The sequence below is a fragment of the Oryzias melastigma genome, linkage group LG23 (assembly GCF_002922805.2).
Source record: "Oryzias melastigma strain HK-1 linkage group LG23, ASM292280v2, whole genome shotgun sequence".
NCBI lineage: Eukaryota > Metazoa > Chordata > Actinopteri > Beloniformes > Adrianichthyidae > Oryzias > Oryzias melastigma.
The window spans coordinates 2,784,629-2,806,266 of NC_050534.1; the positions used below are offsets into that span (position 1 = coordinate 2,784,629).

Sequence of the window (21,638 nt, forward strand, 5' to 3'; positions counted from 1 at the left end):
GAAGCCGCGTGTTTTCAGCTTTCAAAACAAGAGCGGCTACGACAAAAGTTCAACTCATTTAGAAAACTACGTGCAAATAATAATTTCCTTACATATTTTCTTTTGACGGCCACAAATTATTTTTTATCCTTTTTCCCTTTATTATCCTGCAGGGATCAGACACGGTTATGAGCGAGAGAAAAGCGGAGCTACGTCAGAAAATAACAGTTAATAGTTTTTGTTTATTGTCAGACATGCTGAAATTGTCTGACTTTCTCAGTTTTTTGTGATTTTTGTAAACACTTCTATATATAATCATTTTATATATAATACATTATACGTATATTATATACAATAAACTTTAACTGGACAGAAAAGATCTTCAGCAGCTCTACTCATCATCCTCTTTATTTCAAACTAATAACGTAACAGAAGCAACCCCACGCCTCAACATCCTCCACTCATTTCTGATAACACCTTTACTGAACAGACACCATGCAGCCAATCAGAATTGAGTTTTTACTCACACTAACCGTTTTGGTTATTACAGCGTCATATTGTTGACCTCTCTTTAATCTTCACCTGTTCAGACAGACTCAAACACCTCAGACTGCAGATTTTATTCAGGTCGGTGTAAGAAGGCAGCAGGAGAACGTCGGAGTCTACTGCAGCCGCCTCCTGCCGCTGACCCGTGTCCACAGGCTGCGGGCCGTCTGGGTGATGCTGGTGCTGCAGGGGAGGCGCAGGCTCCTCAGGGGTCCCCGAATGCAGGACAGCACACCCAGCTCTCGAGGGGCACCCAGCTGTTCCAGGGAAGCCTGGTCTATCCTGCGCAGCTGCTGGCTGTAGAACTTCCTGAGGTGGTGGAGCTCCTCCGCCGCCGTGTCGGAGATGATGGAGGCCTGTGACGGACAGCTGGACCTAGTGGGGGTGGGGGCAGAACTCCTAGCAGGGGATTGGTGGGTCCCTTTCCTCCTGGAGGGGGTTTTGTTTTTGGAACCGGATTTGATTTCATGCGAACCTGGTTTCTCGGTGTCTGCCGCCGTCTGCCCCGCCCCCTTAGGTGGTCTGAACGCCCCCGGAATCTGATCGGTCTGGCGGCTGGGTTGCAGGTCTTGTTTCCTGCTCATGTTCATCTGCTCCTTCACTACTTTGTGATGGGGGAGGGGCTCCTCCATCTCTCTGGATTCTACCGCCGACAGATCCTACAACCAGGAAATGCCATGTCAGTGTGTGAGTGAGGGAGGGGGGGCGGCCCCTTCTGCCAGTGAGTGAAAAGAGTGAAGATGTTAGTAACAATAACCCCCACCCCCCCAACAGACACCATGAAAACAGATCACTGGTTGAAAGGGGGGCTGATGGAGACCCCCCCTCCCCCATGAGTTTGAGATTCACAGAACCAGAGAAGAAATCAATTTTCAGCCTTTCTGCAGCACCTCTACCACCCTGATCAATACTGATCATCTTATATCAGATCAATACAAAAAGACTGATCATCTCAGATCAATGTTGATCATTTCTGATCAATACTGATCATGTCTGATCAATGTTGAAATACTGATCATCTCGAATCAATTCTGATCATTGATTAGTGATCATCGTTCATATCAGTTTACAATAAGCAGAACTCTCCTGTCAGTAGAATCTGTAGTCAGAAGGTTCAGTAGATCTTCTCTGGTTCTGTGTTGAGGATCCTGGTTGAGCAGATGAGTGTGTGTGTACATGCATGAGTGCGTGTGCACGTTAACCCCCCCAGTGTCTGAGTGCATTCATGCTGCAGACAGAAGAACGGATCTGGTGTTTGTGATGTGGATCAGAACCACGAGCGTGGGCCCGGTGTGGATGGCAGTGGTTAGAGGACAGAATGATGACTGTACTTTCTGGACTGGTCTTCGGGGTGGGGGGGGTCTACAGCAGCTCTGTCTTGACTTTCTTGGCCTCAGGGGCTTCTCCAGAGCTCTGAACTGACCTCGGGCCTCGAGCACCTTTTACCTGCAGGTCATTAACAAGAGTTTAGGTGAGCGGGAACAGGACAGCAGTGACCCCGCCCCCTCCAGCTTGAGTCTTCAGAATAGCAACAAGGATTTCTCGACTGTATTTGAGGATCAATGAAGACTTCCTGAAGAACCAGGATCAGTTTACTGATCTGAGTACACAAACACCTTTAGAAAGTTCCTCTGTGAACCTAAATGGGTTTTCTATCAGAAAAAATGTGACATTTTGCCCTCCTGAACCTAAAGTCAGGAGGTCATCAAGTTCCAAGAGGATCTGGCAGCAGACATCCTGCATTCAGACATCGTTCCCCCATATCGCTCCAAATAAAACGCGTGACCCTAACAGTTATGGCTTTTCCAGATCTAAGCTTTAATAAAAGTTTTTCTACAATTATGAACACTTTTGCGTTAGGGTAAGTTGTATAAGATCCACTTCTGGCCAATGATGTCTGGCGCCATCTTGGCTGCAGCCAGATCGCTCTCATAATTTCTGGAGTTTAAACCAGCAGTGTCAAACTCAATCACACAAGGGGCCAAAATCCAAAACACTCCTTAGGTCATGGGCCGAACAGGATAAACATTTATTGAACACTCTAAAATAACATTTTTAAAAATTTAAAACCGTAACTTTAGCATAACTATGAACTTGATATGTAACATTTCCTGCAATAATGCTAGAGTGAATGCTGTAAGCTGAATTTGACCGCTGAAAATACTAGTGCTGATAGCTGAAGATGCTGAAATTGATAGCTAAAAAACGCTGGAGCTGAAAGCCAGCCAAAATATTAGCTAAATGCCAAATTAGCCGAAAAAAACTTAAGTTAGACAAAACAGCTAAGATTTAGCTGAAAAAATAGCTAAACAGAAAAAAACAGTAAAAAAAAAAAAAAAACTTAAAAAAAATCTAAATTAGCCAAAACAGCTAGCATGTAGCTGAAATATTAGCTAAACTCCAAGACAGTCTAAAAATATCATAGTAAATACCCAAATATTCCAAAAAGCTTTCAGAATAACAATTGTTTAACTGTAACTTTGAAACATAATTATGAAATATAACAATGCAGGAATATTATTCCAGAATAAATCAACTTAAACCTTAAATAACTTTCAATATTTTACCCTACATAAAAATATATTTTGTCAAAATGATTTAAGTTAGAAATGAGCACAAGATAACATCAGTCCACTAATAACAATAAGATAAAATGATCTAGAGGGCCAGATAGAATTACCAGGAGGGCCGGATTCAGCCCCCGGGCCTTGACTTTGACACATGTTGTTTAAACCATAAAGAACATAAGGTTTTTTCAAAGCAACAGATGTCTCTACAAAGATCTACAGTTAGAAAAGAATATTAACCAACAATGGTCATGAGATGATTGTTAATAAAAGGTCATAAAGTCTAGAACAATTACAAAGTTTTGTCAGACAATTTAAAAAAAATTTGCACAGGTTGAGGACAAGTGAAGAGAGAAGGAATGTAGCATTAATGTTTGCGTGTATCGTGCAATGGAGTTGTGTGTCTATGTATCGGTGGGTAAAGATTTTTGGGTTGTCCAAGTCCATAGAGGGCCATAGTGTGTCTTACAATTCCCTTGAGACTCATACGGCCACCTCAAGAGAAGTCCTGATAATGGAATGTACCATTGTCGAAGAGATATTTGTAAATTTAATGTAAGTTACACACACTTATGAGGGACGGGTGATGCTGCCGCACGGTGTCCTTACGCCACACACTATCCATTAATGAGGAGTGCGCACTAGCTCCTTACTGACTGCACACAGATGCTGCTTGGAGGTGGTGTTCAGGTGATACACGTCTCTTCAGCGTGTCCTGGTCATCCTCGGGGTCTCCACCCAGTGGGACATGCCCAGAACACCTCTCCAGGAAGGCATCCGGGAGGCATCCAGATCAGATGCCCGAGCCACTTCAACTGGCTCCTCTCAATGTGGAGGAGAAGCGGCTCTACTCCGAGCTCTCTCCGGGTGACTGAGCTTCTCACCTTATCTCTAAGGGAGCGCCCTAAAGAGGAAGCTAATTTTGGCTGTTTGCAGTCCCTCGTAGTATGGCGTAGAAAAGAATGTGCATTAACATTTTCACTCTACGGGTCCACCAAGCCATCTATAATCTTGACATGTCCTGTATCCATCCATAAGGACAGTTGTGACAAAGACCCAAGGTGTACACAACCCCTTGTACCCTTCACAAGAGGAAGGGAACAGCTTCCAGGCTGTCACTAGGCTTCCTCCTGCCCCTCCCAGAGGAAATTTTGCCTAACAAATAGGAGACCAAGCCAAAGGCATTACCAGGTACATCAACATGCAGTCATCCCACTGCAAGGCGAGCTGAACGCCATCTGCCTCAGAGGCAGAGAAGAGCCTCGGCCACCGAGTATTAAGCCCTCAGCTTGACCCCTTTAAGGACAGTGTTCTTCCCATTTTCGGCTTCTATTTGTGTAAGTTGGAACTCCAGCTGACCCAACACCACAGACTCTACCCCACCCTACCCAGCAGCCCCCTACTAGGAGGGTATGGGTAGCATGCCCAACCAATGGCCAAAACCTGGCCTCCTACTGCACCCAAAGGGCCTGACCCCACCTGTCCAGGGTGGAGCCAGAGAGTGGTGGATCAAAAAAAAGCTGTGATTGTTTGATGCTGTAAATGTGGAAGAATATCAACTGGACAAACTTGCTAAAGCAAGAGGCCAACCCTGGGCCACCAAAGAAGAGGAACATCCCAGATTTGAGGAGGAAGTTGATAGCTGTGACTCAGAGGATCAGTGTTTCGTACAGCAGACTCAGTCTAACTCTCACTGTTCTGCTGCTTTGTTTCAGCACTTGCTCTTGTATTTATGTGGTTTGATCTTTTGTTTTTCCCGTTCAGTTCTTTGCCATTTACTGTTGTTAGGTTTCATGAAAGGTGCTTGTAAATGTTGACTTCTATCCTGAACGGTGGGATTTACTCACGGACACACGCTCTGCTCCGGACGTCTTCATCTTCATGGTCAGCTTGTGAGTTTGGTTCTTCAGCAGAGGAGCTTTGCGGCCCAGCTTCACGTAGAAGTACGTGGTGTACGGAGTAAAGCTGAAGTCCTCTCTGCACTCAGGTCACACAAACACATTTAATTACCCTTTAAAAATGTTTTTGTTTTTTTTGCCACAGGTCACATGACCCATTCTGGCTAATGTTATTCAGTTTGTGTGTTCTTTAAGGAAAGACTGGGGGATGAAGGGCAGAATGATAAAGGTCATGGTGTGTCTGCTGAACAAACCAAAAGGCTGTACGGTCTGATGGTACAACAGCTGTGTCTAATGTAGTCAGTGGTCGCTAAGATTGTCGTTTTGTTCTAGAAGAGAATGAAAGCCTTCACCGACTTCTGAAAGTCAAATCTGAATTTGGAGAATTATAGTCATTGCCACATGTAGTAGCCATGAATCAAACTATTGTTTACATATTAAGGTGAGTCAATATTGTTTTAGACACTTCAGTGTAAAACAAAGTTTAAAATGGTGTGTTAGTAGGGCTGGGTATTGATCAAAATTTCTAGAAACAATTCGATTCACAAGAACCTGAATCGATACGATTCAATTTTTTTTCAATTCTTCAATTTTAAGTTTGTTTAGAAATACACTAAAACTCTACTATATGTTTGGAATATATTTATATTAATCTGATCCAGTTCACATTCTGTAAATGTATCAATGAAATACTGAGATTGTTAATATCATCCAGTGTTACATGGATTCTCTAAAGGAGAAGTTCTAACTAAAATGTTCAGATCTTTAACATTGGAAACATTGTTCTGCTTCTCCTGGAGGAGACTGGACCGCTCAGTGAAAACAAGGTTTCTGTGTTTAGTTACCAAGTCTTCTTTAAAAACTCTTTAGGTCTTCCTGAGTCTTGTAGGAAAATGTCTCAGCATAAAACTTTAGCGCTTCGGCCTATTTACAATGAAAAGGTACAGGTACAGTCTGACCTTAGCCAAAAGAGTCAGTCAAGGGTACAAACCCCAACTCTGAAGGTACTCAGACGGCTGACTCACCTCAGGTATCCCTGCAGCAGCAGGAAGACGATCACGGCTTCAGCCTGCCTCCGAGGCAGCTCTGTGGTCTGGATCATCTTCCTGCGCTTGGCCGGGCCCCGCCCCCTCCACGCCTCCACCAGCTTCAGGGGGGTCAGCCTCTCATCCATGGACGTGGCCAGCTCCACAATCTGCACCACCTGCCGTGCATGCTGGCTTACATCCAGGGTGGTGTATCCTGGAGAGGACGACAGTGAGGGTGACTGTGGCTCTGAGGCTCTAATGGAGTAGCAGGTGTCCACACACCTGCTGGGTGTCTGCAGGTGTCACACATCTGGTTACAGTCTTCCTCGTCCCAGACCTCATCAAAGTGAACAGCCATCAGAGAGCGCCGACACCTGCCCAACAGATGACACACTGAGGAAGTGTTCGAAGACGGGAGGCACCATCCTTAGAGGCGCCGCCGCTACCTGTCCACATTCTGGCAGAAGTCCACCATCTGCAGCAGCTTCTGCTGACCAACGTTCTCCATCACCACCATGGTGCTGATCCTGAAGATGTCGCCAAAGCCAAAGTAGACGATGCAGTCTGCCGGACGGTCGTCTCGACCTCGAGGGAGGGGCAGAGAAATGTGACCACCAAAACGCAGGTCAATGGTGGCATAGAGGAGCGGTTCTTGAGTGCATACCTGCTCGGCCGCTCTCCTGGTAATAGTTCTCGATGGACTTGCTGATGGTGTGGTGGATGACGAACCTGACGTCGGGTTTGTCGATGCCCATACCGAACGCCACCGTGGCCACGACGACCTACAGAGCAGCACAGGCTTTGACATCCGCACATTCAGAGGACAAATACTCCAGAGTTGCCCAAGGCCGGTTCTCGGGAAATACTGTCCTGATTTTTTTTCAATCCCACCCTGGCATGACTGCCATCCTCAGGCTTCTGCAGAGTCTGACGATTAGCTGAATCCAGTGAGCTTGGGCAGGAGAACACAGACAACATGCAGGGCAGTGGTCCCCAAGAGTCAGAGTGGGGAAAGACTGATCTATTCTTAATTTATTTTTCGGTCATTGCCAAATTTCACTATTTGTCACAAAAACTGTGGCCATCCCATATTTCTTTTGGATATCTTGCTTTCGTTACTGGATTTTAAAATATTTTTTTAGTCCCATAAAGGTTTTTTGATTTCAGCGGAACAGAATGATGCATCGCTCTAATCACGGACCTGAATCTTGTTGGAGGTCCATTTCCGGTGGACTCGGGACTTGTCCTCCGGGTCCATGTTGGCGTGGTACGGGTACGCCACGATGCCGCTCTTCTGGAGGGCGGAGGACACGGACTCTGCATCCTTCTGAGAGAAGACGTACACAATCCCTACAGCACAGGAGGAACTCTATTCAGGTCAGATAAATATTTCTTCTTCTTGAGTGTAAATAAGGTGTGTGTTACTTTGAGAGAGAGAGATCACACCCCAAAGCAAAAGCTGCAGATGAATCAAACCCACAAATGAGACCATCACGCACACTCAATGGTATTTCCTCATAAAACCGCCACGTGACGTAGTAAATTCAAGCCACGCCGCGTCTGCTGTGAGACGTTTGTTTACAGGCGGAATCTGTGTTCTAGTGCTGCCACAAACGATTATTTTAATAGTCGACTATTCACTGTTTATTTTTTACAATTAGTCGACTAATTGCGCAAAGTGGATGTAAAGCACACATCTTAACCTTAGCTTTAAACTAACTAAAGATAAAGACAATGAAGATGATCGTTTATTAAACTTTTAATGAATGGTGCAGCCTCTGTCCTTCATTACTTTCTGCTATAAAAACAATATTAAACTAGAAAAGTTGCATTACCTGTGATAATGCTAATGTGAATGCTATTTGCTGAAAGTATTCGCTGAAGAGACTGAAGCTTTTAGGTTAAAATGGTGACGCAATTCCCTTTAATTGCTGAAGGGAATTGCTGAAAATGCAAGTTATTTGCAAAATGTTAAATTCGCTAAATGACTGGAAAATTAGCTGAAGAACTAAGAAACAGTGCAGAATTTGACCTGAATTTCTAAAAAATTGTAGTCAATTTGATTAAAAAGCCATAATACAAGCCACTTTGCAAAAAATATTTACTCAGTAAACTAATTTAATCAAGAATGTTACTTAAAATAGAAGTTAAACACTGGGTGGTTCACTTCCAGCTTATCCCTTTCAGGGTCACCACAGCATAACAGCACCCACTGATTCACATCAGTGATTTGTCAGAGTTTTCACACCGGATGCCCTTCCTGACACAACCCTGTACTTGAGGGGCACAGGGACCCAGTTAGGCAGCAGCGTCAAGGGTCTTGGCTAAAGACCCAATCTGGGTGGAGATCAGTGGACAACCCTGGAATCGAACCCAGGGCTCCTGAGTGCCAGCCCTTCACCTAGCCCACTGAGCCACCCAGCCGCTAGAAGTTAGACACTAAATTAGCTTATAAAACTTCAGTAGATAACAAATTAGCTCAAAATGTTAGCATGTTGCTAAAATATTAGCTAAACTCCAAATTAGTATAAAAAACTTCAGTAGATGCTAAATTAGTCAAAAAGCTAGCACATTGCTTAGATCCTAGCTTAACTCCAAAATAGACTAAAATTCCTTAGTAAACTAAATTAGCCAAAATGTTAGCTTGTTGCTATAATACCTAAATTCTAAATTAGCAAAAAAAAGATAACAAATTAGCCATAAATGTTAGCATGTTGTAAAAATATCAGCTAAACACCAACTTTTTTGAAAATTACTATTAAATATGAAAGCACAGCCCATGAATATATTTAAAGACTTGTTGCTAATCTAATCGACTATTTTAATAGTCAATTAGTCGACTAATCGTGGCAGCCCAAATGTGTTCTGAGAAGTTCTGCAGAGGCTAGACGGCAGCATGTGTGATCAATCACCTGACTGCTCCTCGTATCTGTTCTTGATCAGAGAGGAGATGTCGCTCAGAGACGAGTCTCCATCCGAGTCTTTGACACGAACCTGAGCGGGACAGTGGGTGACAGTGTGTTGGTTCAGAGACCTGAACGCCTTCAGAACGCGCTGGACTCTTCATGTGTGCGCTCCCCTCACCTCATAGTAGAGGTTGGCCCGGTTGAAGGAGGCGGTCAGGGTGACCGGCTTCGGCACACACAGGATTTTGCGGCAGTCCTGCAGGACGCTGCTGGTAGCTGTGGCCGTGAGGCCGAGCAGAGGGATTGTGGGAAACTGTCTCTTCAGGATGCCCAGCAGTTTATAATCTACAGAGTGAAGACAACAGCATCCAGTAAAACAGGTTCAGCTAGGACAGGGGTCTGCAACCTGAGGCTCTGTGGCTTTTAAGAAAAATGCAATTTGATTAAATAGTTTTTTTAGTATTAGTTTATTCAATTTAATAAGTTATATTTTGTTATTTATGCTTAAATTTTTAGCAAAACTGAGTAAAATGATGGTAAAACTGCTATCAGAGTGGATGATTATTATTAGAATGACGTCATCTTATTGCATTAAGTTTAAAACAAACGTATGTATTCCACACCAAAGTTGTGTTTATATTCAATAGTAAAAGGAGAAAAAGATGAAGGAACACCAAAGTCATAATGATTAAAAGATGTTTTTGCATTTTTAGTTCAAGTAAACCTGCTGGATATATTTTATTTTGAAAGGAACTTGTATGAGTAGCTTTTAAAAGTAAAATAATGGATTTTAGTCCATAAGAAACAGTTTCTTAGCATTAAAGGTGCAGACCCCTGATCTATAGGAGTCAGCCCGGGCTGTGGCGCCCTCACCTGGTCTGAAGTCGTGCCCCCACTGGCTGCAGCAGTGCACCTCGTCCACCGCCATGCGACTGAGCAGCTTGGCCTTGTACGCCTTCTCCAAACGGGACATCAGCAGTTTGCTTTTGGCGATCTTCTCCGGAGTCACGTAGACCAGCTTGAAGGGGGCCTTCGGGTCCGTCAGTGCGGCCAGAACCGTTTTTGTGTGCTCCTGGAAATGAAAAACAAAAGAGCATTGTCTAAATACAAGACTGTGTAATCATATGATGCACATGTGCAGTCCTGATTTATAACATGTTATTTTGTTATTGAGATTAAAATATACATATTTATAACTGTAAACATTGTGAGAGGCTTTTATAGTCATGTCGTACTGTCTTGAACTTCAGTTCTGGGTACTGATTGGGTAGCTGTTACAGATTGGGCAGTAGCCCGTGCATTAGTCCACGGTTTGGTGAACCTTTTCATTTGTGGGTCACAACGGTTTGAAGGTTTATGGGACGAAACCTCATATGAGAGAAAAACAACATGGAATCTGGACAAAAACTGGTTTTGGTTCCTATTTTAGTGCCACTTGCACCTAATGGTTGGTTGATGTATTTCAGAGAAAAACACAGTCCACTATAATCAGGAATACATTGATTTACTCAGACGTCCCAAGGCCACAAATTACCTCTGTGGAGATGCTATCGAGACATTTGAGAATCTGGCCTCTCTTGGATGCTAAGAGGCCCAAATGCGGCCTTGAGCCCAAAAGGTCTGTGACCTCCCAAGCCCTATTTCTTGATAAGGAAAACGCTGGACAACTCCTATGAAGGATTTACGGAAACAGAGATTTGTCCTAAAAGGTCTTCAAAGAATCCTTTCTGTCCCACTAACTGAAGGATCGATGGCAGACCTCTTTGGAATGTACGGTTTATGGTTTTACGATGCGTGCACCCATAGGAGAATCCAAAAACTCAGCTCAGAACAAGCTGAGATGAATATTTCTTTTATTCACAAATAAAGATTCTAAACATCTGTTCTGTTATTTGTGGTGTTGAATGTGAATAACATGAAAATGACTGAACTTTATTCACAGATTTCAACAGGAAGCAGACAAAACTTCCACCATAATCTTTGTTGTTCATGAATGTGTGATTTGCATCTGAATATGAGTTTAGACAACATTTAATCATGTTTTGATAAACTGCATGTTAAGAGTTAATGATATGGAATACAATTCATGCTTTGATTTAATCCTCTTTATTTGACAATTAAGAAACATTAGAATTACATGTAGTTGATCTTTTTCTATGAGAAATCTCTTCATAGTTGATTGTTTATTCATTAAGAGTTTGAATGTTAGTTTTTAAACTTTGTTTTAGCTAAACTCAGATTTAAACTTTATATAAACTTGTTTTATCACAAAAGTATTTCACGATTGTTTTGTTTTCACATCACTTTACTTTCACCATGAGATACACTGATGAAACCACACATCTTTGAATGCTCAGAACATTTAAGAGAAATAACTTTTATTTTTCCTAAACAGTTTAAACAGTTCTGATAGAAACATGAAACTGTTAGATCCACTGGAGACGTGTGTCTGCAGCCATTGGCTGAAAGCAAGGCCTCCTCTGAGGTCAAAAGGTCGTGTTCAGTTTGAGTTCAGAAACTTCTTCCTATCTTTTTGGTCTTGTTTTATTTTATTTCAAAGTACCTCACTAATTTGATTTATCCAGGATAAACATTTATTGAACACAATAAAACTAACATTTTAAAAACTGTAAGTTTTAACATAATTATGAACTAGATATATAGAATTACCTGTGATAATGCTAGTGTGAATGCTGTAAGCTGAATTTGGATGAAGAAGATGCTGAAATTGATAGTTAAAAACGCTGAAGCTGATAGTCAGCTAAAATGTAAGCCAAATGCCAAATTAGCTTAAAAAACAAACAAAAGAAATAACTTAGGTTAGCCAAAACAGCCAGCATGTAAATCTTAGCCAAACCCTTAAACAGCCTAAAAAAAACTTTAAAAAAAACTAAATTAGTCAATACAGCTAGCATGTAGCTGAAAAATTAGTTAAACTCCAAAATAGCCTAAACACATCATAGTAAATCCCAGAATAGTCCAAAAAGCTGCTGAATGACATTTTTTAGAACTAAAATTGTAACTTTTTAACATAATTATGAATAATAAAAAGGCAGGAATGTTATTCATTTGCTCACTCCTTGTTTAGCCCATGGTGTTCACACTGGACAGGCTGGGAGGGGCTTCTTTTTCATTTTCTGCTGTTTACTAGCGTATATTCGACTCCTACTTCTTGATATTAAATGTCAGAGTGGTGGTAATCACAGCTCTATTCCGATATTTGAAAGACTCTGTGTCATTTTGGTTGGGCTGAACCACAACTATTATTTTCTCCTTCATGATCAACTTCCAAATGGTTGACACTTCAATGTTTCAAAGACTCAAGAAATCTGAGTCCCTGATTGGTCAAAGTTCAACCTAGTTCGTTTGATACATTAGAGCCTGAAAACGGTGGAACGCTGCGGCCCATTAACACCAAAGCCTGAAACTTTTCATTGGGAGGGGTCGCTTGAACGTGCGTTGCCATGGCGGCGTGAACGTAGCTTCAGACCTACAAACTCCCTCCAGGTTATTTTCCAGCACCTTTTTATACTGTGGGAATTTTGAGTTTTTCTGTTAGGAATTTCTAAAGCAAAACAGTATTTTCCTCTCAACGGGAAGATCTGAATTCAGGTTCTTGTACCTGTAAAATTGTATCAGACATTTTTTCAAGGTTTTCTAGCACCTCCAAGGACTTCTCTCCCAGGGAGGATCATCAGATTCCAGGGAAAGTTCAGGTTTTCCGAGTCAGTGACAGTGGAAGGCGTACCTTTCCGCTGGAGGCGTTCAGAGCGGCCGCCGGCACTTGCAGCGAGCGCAGTAGCAGCAGCTGGTCCTCCATCAGAGACACCAGCGGCGTGACGACCAGCGTGAACCCTGCAGCAGGAAAACACGTGAGGCGGCGAACACGGTGAGCGTGAGCGCTCGTGGGAGTCCTGTACCCTCAGAGCAGACTGCAGGCAGCTGGTAGCACAGGCTTTTGCCCCGGCCTGTGGGCATCACCAGGAAGACATCCCGGCCCTCCATGGTCAGGTTGATAGCTCTGAGCTGCAGCGGCCTGAAGGCAGACAGGTGGAAGGACGTCCTCAGGTGTTCCTCCACCGCTGCAGACCAAGGGAACTCTGCCAGGTCAGGGACAGATGGTTAGACTCTTTAAACACCACAAACCTGTTAGCCTCACTGCACCTCCCCGTACCTGCTTCATCGTACCGCTGCATCTCCTGCTGGCTCATCCCCGGCTCAGACTTTGAGGAAGCTGAGGAGGAGGAGGAGGAGGAGCACTGCGCTGCCTCACAGGCGCCCTCCAGTCGCTGCAGCAGCTCCTCCTTCCGAGACGTCAGCTCGGCCTGCTTCTCCAGGAGCTCAGAGATCTGGACCTCTAGCAGCTGCAGCTCTTCCTCCACCGAGTCCAGCTCCGCCTGCACGTCTGAAAACACCACCTTCAATGTCCACACCCTCATCCTAGCAGCCGAAAAACCATCCGAGTCCTGACACTAATGGAGCTGGGTCCAGAACAGAGGTCGGCAACCTTTAACAAAACCTAGAAGGAGCCGCATAGTCTTTTTGACCATCTTTTTTTATAAATAATAAATATGAATTATGTCTACTTTTTGGCCTGAACCAAAGAAAAAATATAAAAAGAACCTAGCATCTCTGAAAATGTGTTTTTTTTTTAAATTATACTTAAAATAAAAGCTGCTCTGTACCAAACAGGATCATCTCAGTGCAGCTAGTAACCAATGTTGTGCAGCATAAGATAAAATCTGCTTTTAACTCATAAAAGATCAAACTTTTTACCAAAGTTTTACTTTACATATAAATCTGTTCATTCTGGGGGTAGAGTTGAACAAACAAGTCGTCTTCAGGTCAACAGGATGTAAAAACCTACATAGTTTATCATCGATGTGAACCTCAGACATCAATTCATAAATTTAACTACCATATTTTCCGCACTATAAGGCACACCTAAAATTAAATTTTCTCAAAAGCCGACAGTGCGCCTTGTATATGGATTAATACTGAGCCGCAACAAGTCTCAACGACAGGAAGCAGCAGCCGACTCCATTTTCACCTGCAGAAGTAGAGCGCAGTGCATGCTGGGAAATATGACCGTGTATCCAGTGGATGCATAATGCAACCCCAGCAATAGAAGCTACTACTGTATTTTGGAATTTTAAAAAACTTTTATTTTTCTTGATCTTTTTTCCCTCTTTGTCCTCAGCAGTCTTACTCTGCTGGGTTTTGTTATTTTAGTTTGGATCTTGGTAGTCTTAGTTTGCTGGCTTTGTTTATTTGTTTTCTTTATGTAGTTTTGGTTAGGGGGAGCTGCTGACTTAGACGGTCGACATGACTGGATCAGCAGTCTCCATGACTTATTTGATGTTTGTCCGAGGATCCACCATGGAGAGATAGAAGAGACACATGTGGACCTGGAGCTGCAGGTTACAGACTCCTGGTCCAGAACAACATGGAAAGAATCCAGGTTCTGTGAGGACCGATTTAATGAGGTCATTAAAGTAGTCAGCTCCCCCTGAAGACCCACCGACTCACACCAGCTGAGGTTAGAGTCCTCTGAGGGCCGCTCCACCACGTTTATGATGTCACTCTCCTCCTCACCTGCACCCCTGAGGATAAACTCTTCTCCAAAACAACCACAGCTCTGAATGCTCCTTATTCTGCAGTTTAAGATTCAACTAGAAACGAGAGCTCTGCAGAAGATGACGTTCCACCATGTTCCTACAGAGCTCACAGAACTTCAATCAGCTTCAGAGCTGAGGCTCACCTGAGGATCCAACATCCATGTCTGCAGGGGAAGCTCAGGCCGCACAGATGCTGCTTCCTGCGGGCACACAAGGAGCTGATCACCTGCACACCTCTCGTCAGTGGTCACCTGTCTTGCTGCTCCTGGACTCCACCTTCCAAACAAACTGAATCCAATGGACTTCAGAACTCCCGTGGCTCCGCCCCCTCTTCAGAAAAGCTTGCACCTGCTTTGATTAAAAGCCTCGGTTAGAATTAGCAGGAGGCGGTTTCTTTGATGAGCGACGACGCTTCAAAGGACTCGAACATCAAAAGCGCAGAAACTGCCGCTCCAGAGACCGTCCCGCCCCGCAGACGGCCGAGTTCAGGAGGCGAGCTGGATCATCCGCTGCCCAGAATTCCGGTTGCTATAGAACACAACACGAGGGCGAAGGCGGGACTGTTCCTCTGCGATTATGTCCCTGGGTTAAGACTGACAGGCTATCGCACCTACTATTAAACACAGAGGATCGAAAGCCTGCGAGACCAAACGCAGGGAATACAAAGAAAAGCAGCGACAAACAAGCGCTCAGAAACACTCACGGAGCAAGTTAGGAACATGTGACGTCACGCCATACATAAAATACTCTTAAGGAGAACTTCCTGTTTTGAACTGTGCGGAATGCGCGTGACAGAGATGCCGTGTGCGGGGCGTGCGGGACGGAGTTTCTCCGAGCGGCGGAGCGCTACTGCTTTGAACGCCACTCGGTTGTTCCGGAAGTAGACTTGCCGAGCAGAAGTGTTTCCGGAAGACGTGGCTGTTGGTGCTGTGGTACAGTGGCAGCCGTGACAGGTTTCAGGAGTCTCCAGCGCGGTCCTGCCCCTCACTGACCGGCCTCAAGATGATTTCACTCTCGGACTCCCAGAGTAAGAGCCGGGGAGGGGACAGGGTTCGAGTCCGGGCTCTGCCAAGCTTAAAGTTAAAGGGGTGTGTGAGTGTCTGTGTGTATTTGTCTCTCTCACACTCTGTTGTGTATCTCTCTCTCTCTCTCTCTAAGTGTGTGTGTCTGTCTCTCTCTCTCACTCTGTCTAAGTTTGTGTATCTCTCTCTCTCTGCGTGTATCTGTCTGTCTGATTCTCTCTCTGTAGCTGTCTGTGTGTGAGTGTGTGTGTGTGTGTGGGGGGGGGTATGTGTCTTTCGCTCTCTCTCTCTCTGTATCTGTCTCTCTCTAAGTTGTGTATCTCTCTCTCTGTCTGTGTGTATCTGTCTCTCTCTCTCTCTGTATCTCTGTCTCTCTCTCTCCCTGTGTATCTGTCTCTCTCGAAGTGTGTGTATCTGTCTCTCTCTCCCTCTGCCTGCCTGTCTGTGTGTATCTGTTTTTCTCTCTTTGAGTGTGGCTTTGTGTGCGTCTGTCTTTTGAGGGTATCTGTCTTTCTTGCTGTATCTGTGTCAGTCTGTGTGTGTCTCTCTGTGTTGAAGATCCTCCTCACTTCTTCCCCTCTCAAAGATCTGAGTGTTCAACAGCGATGATGATCTTCTTCCAGCAGAGAATCACGTTTCTATGAGGCTCAGAAACATCAGTCCAGTCTGTGTTTCTTGTAGTTTGGTCCTTAGATGCTTCTCGGTTTGGGTAGCTGAGTTTGAGGAGTAGATCATTTGAGGACTAGCAGTTGAAATTCATGACTTGCTGGAGAAAAAGCAACATTCACACACACACACATCTACATATTGGTCGGTTTGGAGCTTCACGACCAGCAGACGGTGCTCTGAAAGTTCTTCAGCTGTCCAGCTGTGGATTGACTACTGACTGTATATAAAGAACTGGACTGAGTGAGTGAGACGTCACGCATAGAGAATTACCTACTTCCGGCTCCAAGCAAATTAAGTCAATTAAGGTGGCATTTTTTTTTCGCGATACTGATGTCATCACTTGGTCTGAGTTTATCTGAGTCAGCGTTTCTATGGTAACCACTCTCACCAATCAGGAGGTAGCTTGTTGGTTGACCACAACCCCTACCACCTGAAACTTGAGTCAGGCAAATGTTTTGAACGTTCAACAAGAGACCACACGCTGTTATTGAGACATCTGATTGGTTAGTTTATAACTTGAATAACTAAACTACAAAATATGATTATCAACAACTGTTTGATACCCGTTTACTTCTCTATAGAAGTCTGTGGGATTTTGACTTCTTGGAACCAGCGGGCACTTCCTGTTTGGAATGCTAGGGGGAGGGGCCAATCATTCCAGTTCTCATATACAGTCAATGGGAGTGATGCTTCTTGGGAGGTGGGAGGGGTTATGCTCTACAGTTCTTAATGGGGTGTTTGTCCTGCAGAGATCGGGATGGGGCTAACGGGCTTCGGCGTGTTCTTCCTCTTCTTCGGGATGATCCTGTTCTTTGACAAAGCTCTCCTCGCCATTGGAAACGTGAGTGAAGCTCCTCCAGCTGCTGGCCGGTTCTGAGGGTTCAGATCCCCTCACGCTGAAGTTCTGTTGCTCGTTGGGGATCCATGTGTGTGAGGAGCTCATCTTCCTGTACGCTCTATGCAGATCCTGTTTGTCGCCGGACTCGCCTTCGTCATCGGGCTGGAGAGAACCTTTCGCTTCTTCTTCCAGAGGCACAAGGTGAAGGCCACCGGTTTCTTCCTTGGGGGGATCTTCGTGGTTCTGATCGGTTGGCCCATTGTTGGAGTGGTGCTGGAGATCTATGGGTTCTTCCTGCTTTTCAGGTATGTGCAGTGATTGGATTCTTCTGCAGAAGTGATGGTCTGTAGAGAGCTGAGCCAGGAAGCAAAGCGGTCAATCTTTGTTCCAGTACTCAGAGCTCTGGGTCATGACTGAAAGAACGAGATCCCGAATACAAGCGGTTGAAATGAGTTTCCTCAGTAGGGTGGCTGGATGCTCCCTTATAGATAGGGAGAGAAGTTTGGTCACCCGGAGAGAGCTCGGAGTAGAGCATTGAGAGGAGCTAGCTGAGGTGGCTCAGGCATCTGGTCCGGATCCCTCCTGGACACCTCTCTGATGAGGTGTTCCGGGCATGTCCCACTAGGCCAGGGGTGTCAAACTCAAGTCCTCAAGGGCCGACGTCCTGCTGGTTTTCCAGAATCCTGCCTTATCTGCTGCTGATTACCAGGATCAGGTGTGTTTAGCCAACAAGAACATTCTATGGCAGCTTGGTTGGAAAACATGTAGGACACCGACCCTCGAGGGCTGGAGTTAAACACCTGTGCACTAGGTGGAGGTCCTGGGGAAGACCCAGGACGCGCTGGAGAGACTATGTCTCTCGGCTGGTCTGGGTACGCCTCAGGGTCCCCCCAGAGGAGCTGGAGGAAGTGGCCGGGGAGAGGGAAGTCTGGACATCTTTGCTTAGACTGCTGCCACCCCGACCCGGTCCTGGATGAACGGAAGAAGATGGATGGATGGATGGTCTGTAGAGTCTATATAACCCCTGGTTTCTGTTTTTCCACAGGGGGTTCTTCCCGGTGGTTGTGGGCTTCATCAGGAGAATACCGGTTCTGGGCTCCATCCTTAACCTGCCCTTCATCAGCGCGGTGAGTGTTGGCCAGCTCTGCAGCATGGCTCTCCTTCTAATTGGCTCTTCATAATCAGCAGTGATCACCTGACCTCCACGCACCGGCACAACTGATGGAGCAATGCTTTCTGGGAGCTTGGTTTTCTGCTGAAGCTGTCTCTGTTGTCTCTTAAAGCCTCCCTAAGGCTCTGAGGACAACTGAGGACAACCACAGTGGTGGTCAGTTTCTGCTGGTTCTCCCTGCATGCTGCTGCTCGTCCCTGATCCAGATGGGGGTCTCCTCATGGACGCTCTGCTTCAGCACCACTAAACCTGCAGGGGGAGGTCTTTTTTTCTTCTCTAGAAAAAGCTGAAGATTCATGAAGGTTCAGTGTTATAAATCGTGAAGAGAAGTGTTTAAAGTCAAAGTGAAAATAGTTCCTAGCATGTGACAGAGGCAGCATGCAGGACTGGAGCGCAGATGATCCCCGGCTCTACAGGAGACTGTGGATCAGACTGAAGACGCATGAAGACTGAGCTGAACGTGGAGGATCGGTTCCTCACAGAGTCCTCTGACTGAACCGCAAATACGCCCCGACTTTGGACGGAACACTTTAAAACATTTGTTGAGAAACTCTTTAGAAAAGGAAATTAATTAGAATGTCTCCAACAAAGACCATCATAGTGTTTAAAGCTTTTTTTGCTCTGAAAAAAATAAAATTTCTAACACTTCTCCAGTTCCTCTGTGACTTGTTTCTGATTTGTCTCTAATTCCTCTTTAACTGGTCTCTAACTTATCCCTGACTAGTCTCTAATTCATCTCTAACTCCTTTCCAACTTCTCTCTGACTACTTGCTAATTTGTTTCATACTTCTCTATGACTTGTCTATAACTCCTCTCTTACTCCTCTCTGAATTGTCTTATACTCCCCTCAAACTTGTCTCTAACTCGTCTCTAACTAGTCTCTAAATTTTCTCTCACTCCTCTTTAACTTGTCTCTAACTCCTCTCTTACTAGTCTCTAAATTGTCTCTCACTTCTCTTTAACTCCTGTCCAACTCCTCTCTGACTGGTCTTTGAATTGTCTCTTTAACTTGTCTCTTTAACTTGTCTCTGGTCAGTCTCTGATTCATCTCCAACTTCCCTTGAACTAATCTCTGACTAGTCTCTGAATGGTCTCCTACTCCTCTTTAACTCGTCTCTGACTAGTCTCAGATTCATTTCTAACTCCTTTCATACTTCTCTGACTAGTCTCTGAATTGCCTCTTACTCCTCTTTAACTTGTCTCTGACTAGTCTCAGATTCATTTCTAACTCCTTTCATACTTCTCTGACTAGTCTCTGAATGGTCTCCTACTCCTCTTTAACTTGTCTCTGACTCCTCTCTGACTACTCACTAACTTGTTTCTTAGTCCTCTTTAATCCTCTTCAGCTCCTCTCTGACTAGTCTGATTGTCTTTAATAGCTCACTGATTAGGCTCTGATTTGTCTGTAATTTCTCTTTGTCTAGTCTCTGACTCATCTCCATCTCCTCACTAACTCTTCTCTGAAGTTACATTCACACCGACCTCGGCAACGCACATTCAAGCCATCACTTTCAATGAAGTCTACATAAATGTGCTTAAATGCACGTTTCAATCTTTCATGCTCAAAACTCTACGAACGTTTTCAGGCTCTGAAAGTAAAACAGGGTCAATCTTAGACCAGTCAGAGGCTCTGATTTGCTAGTGAGATATGGATGATGTCACTTTTAATTCACGGAAGTGTCAACTGTTTGAAAATTGATCTTGTAGGGGAAATTAAGAATTTCCGTTTGTGCCCGGCTGGAATTCTACGACACCAAGTCTTTCATTTATTGGAACAGATTTGTGGAAGCCCAGAGCAAGACTCATCAGATTTGCTCCTCTTTAACATTTCACACCAAGTCTCTAGCAACTGTAGGTGGTGGACATGCACTCGTGAACAGTAGAAGTCCCTCCCTGCTTGTCCAGTGTCCATGTTCATGAACGCTTGTTGCTTTGTCTCCTCTCTAACTCATCTCAAATGTTTTCTTCTTGGATTCTGTGAGACGAGACAATTTGAGTTTAAAGGTCAGCACAGATGCTGACCTCCTGTGGTCCTCCTGCTGATCCTTGTCCCCTTCTGTTTCAGTATGTGGACAAAGTGGGCGAGAGCAACTCCATGGTATAGAACCAAGCTTGGTTACCAGGGAAACGGCTGCTTCCTGTCTGCAGGGAACGCTTCCGACCTCTGCTGGGTTCCGACTCCTGGATGGAGAGGAGATGAAGACTGTTCTGTCGGACTCCTCAAGGAAGACCCCCCCAACCCCCACCCAGTTTGGCGTTGACATCCAGTTTTCGGTCCCAAAGAACGGAGAACATTTCCTTCTGTTACAGTCATTTCTGTTCTGCTGAAAAACTCTGTATGAATCGGATCTCTGACGCTTCCGGGAGCTTCTGCAGGAAATGCCGGCCGTGGCTCCGCTTGGCTCACAAACGCAAAAACAGGGGGGCTGGTGGGCGGAGCCAGAGGAACTCTTGTGTTTTGTTGACTCTAAGCACCACTACACCTGAACCTGTGCGTCTGTGCTCATCCCTTTATAAAGTGCAGAATTCATAAAAAAGTTTGTTCTAAAACACATGTGGATGTTGCCTGAAAATATGAGAGAAAGATTTGAGAAGTTTGATAGATTTGTTTTAGATCAGGGGTGTCAAAGTCAATCGCTCAAGGGGCCGAAATCCAAAACACTCTTTAGGTCACAGACCGAACCGAATAAACATTTATTGAACACTCTAAAACTACATTTTTAAAACTGTAACTTTTTAACATAATTATGAACTAGATATATAGCATTACCTGTGATAATGCTACTGTGAATGCTGTAAACTGAATTTGGCTACTGAAGATCCTAATGCTGATAGCTGAAGATGATGAAATAGATAGCTGAAAATGCTGAGGCTGATAGCCAGCTAAAATATTAGCCTAAAATACCAACAAAAAAAATTAGGCTAGCCAAAACAGCTAGCATGTAAATATTAGCTATACTCCAAAACAGCCTACAAAAATCTTAGTAAATGCCAAAAAGTCTACAAAGCTAACAGAACGCCAATTTTTAAAACCTTAAAACTAACTTTTTAACATAATTATGAATAATAAAAATGCAGGAATATTATTCCAGAATAAATCAACTTAAACATGAAATAATTTTCAATATTTTACTGTCCATAAGAATATTTTTTGTCAAAATTATACAAGTTAAAAGTAATTGATAGATAACATCAGTCCATTAATAACAATAAAATGAAATCATCTGGAGGGCCAGATCCGGCCCCCGGGCCTTGACTTTGTTTTAGATGTTAATGGAGAGCAGGAGGAGTCTTCAGGATCTCTCCTGCAGAAACTTCAATTTTCATCTCTTCTGTTTGAACAGCTGTTTATATTCTGTGGCACCTTCACGTTTGGCCACATGGGGGAGCTGTTCC

At 44.3% G+C, this 21,638-nt stretch overlaps 2 protein-coding genes across 4 annotated transcripts; one reads left to right on the forward strand and one right to left on the reverse strand.

The window, feature by feature from the left end:
• Window positions 1–369: 369 nt before the first annotated feature.
• recql (RecQ helicase-like) lies at window positions 370–14,961 on the reverse strand. Of its 2 annotated transcripts, XM_024287227.1 has the most exons (16): window positions 14,819–14,961; window positions 14,686–14,742; window positions 13,099–13,329; window positions 12,845–13,024; window positions 12,673–12,779; window positions 9,798–9,996; window positions 9,103–9,269; window positions 8,931–9,012; window positions 7,220–7,368; window positions 6,683–6,800; window positions 6,465–6,603; window positions 6,301–6,392; window positions 6,016–6,232; window positions 4,940–5,069; window positions 1,857–1,971; window positions 1,045–1,184 (listed from the first exon to the last, which is right to left on the reverse strand). In XM_024287227.1, the coding sequence occupies exons 2-15, from the start codon at window positions 14,702–14,704 to the stop codon at window positions 1,888–1,890; spliced, it is 1,914 nt and encodes a 637-aa protein (XP_024142995.1). In that variant the 5' UTR covers window positions 14,705–14,742; window positions 14,819–14,961; the 3' UTR covers window positions 1,045–1,184; window positions 1,857–1,887. The 2 variants fall into 2 exon arrangements, with proteins under 2 accessions (XP_024142985.1, XP_024142995.1); XM_024287217.2 differs by lacking the exon at window positions 1,857–1,971 and having other exon boundaries at window positions 370–1,184; window positions 14,819–14,890.
• A 371-nt stretch (window positions 14,962–15,332) lies between these two features.
• LOC112155541 (vesicle transport protein GOT1B) lies at window positions 15,333–20,794 on the forward strand. 2 transcript variants are annotated; one of them, XM_024287247.1, is made up of 5 exons: window positions 15,333–15,569; window positions 16,983–17,074; window positions 17,198–17,376; window positions 18,117–18,198; window positions 18,355–20,301. In XM_024287247.1, exons 1-5 carry the CDS (start codon window positions 15,545–15,547, stop codon window positions 18,361–18,363), a joined length of 387 nt encoding a protein of 128 aa, XP_024143015.1. In that variant the 5' UTR covers window positions 15,333–15,544; the 3' UTR covers window positions 18,364–20,301. The 2 variants fall into 2 exon arrangements, with proteins under 2 accessions (XP_024143015.1, XP_024143006.1); XM_024287238.1 differs by lacking the exon at window positions 18,355–20,301 and adding an exon at window positions 20,308–20,794 and having other exon boundaries at window positions 15,431–15,569.
• Window positions 20,795–21,638: the final 844 nt, after the last annotated feature.

Excerpts from the sequence above, each read along its gene's own strand:
- recql (XM_024287217.2), bottom strand. Across the intron at positions 9,270-9,797 it reads GGGGCACGACTTCAGACCAG|ATTATAAACTGCTGGGCATC; the intron begins GTGAGGGCGCCA and ends TTCACTCTGTAG. Across the intron at positions 7,369-8,930 it reads CAGATACGAGGAGCAGTCAG|GGATTGTGTACGTCTTCTCT; the intron begins GTGATTGATCAC and ends CCTGTGCTGTAG.
- LOC112155541 (XM_024287238.1), top strand. The coding sequence starts at position 15,545 with ATGATTTCACTCTCGGACTCCCAGA. Across the intron at positions 17,377-18,116 it reads GGGTTCTTCCTGCTTTTCAG|GGGGTTCTTCCCGGTGGTTG; the intron begins GTATGTGCAGTG and ends GTTTTTCCACAG. Across the intron at positions 18,199-20,307 it reads ACCTGCCCTTCATCAGCGCG|TATGTGGACAAAGTGGGCGA; the intron begins GTGAGTGTTGGC and ends CTTCTGTTTCAG.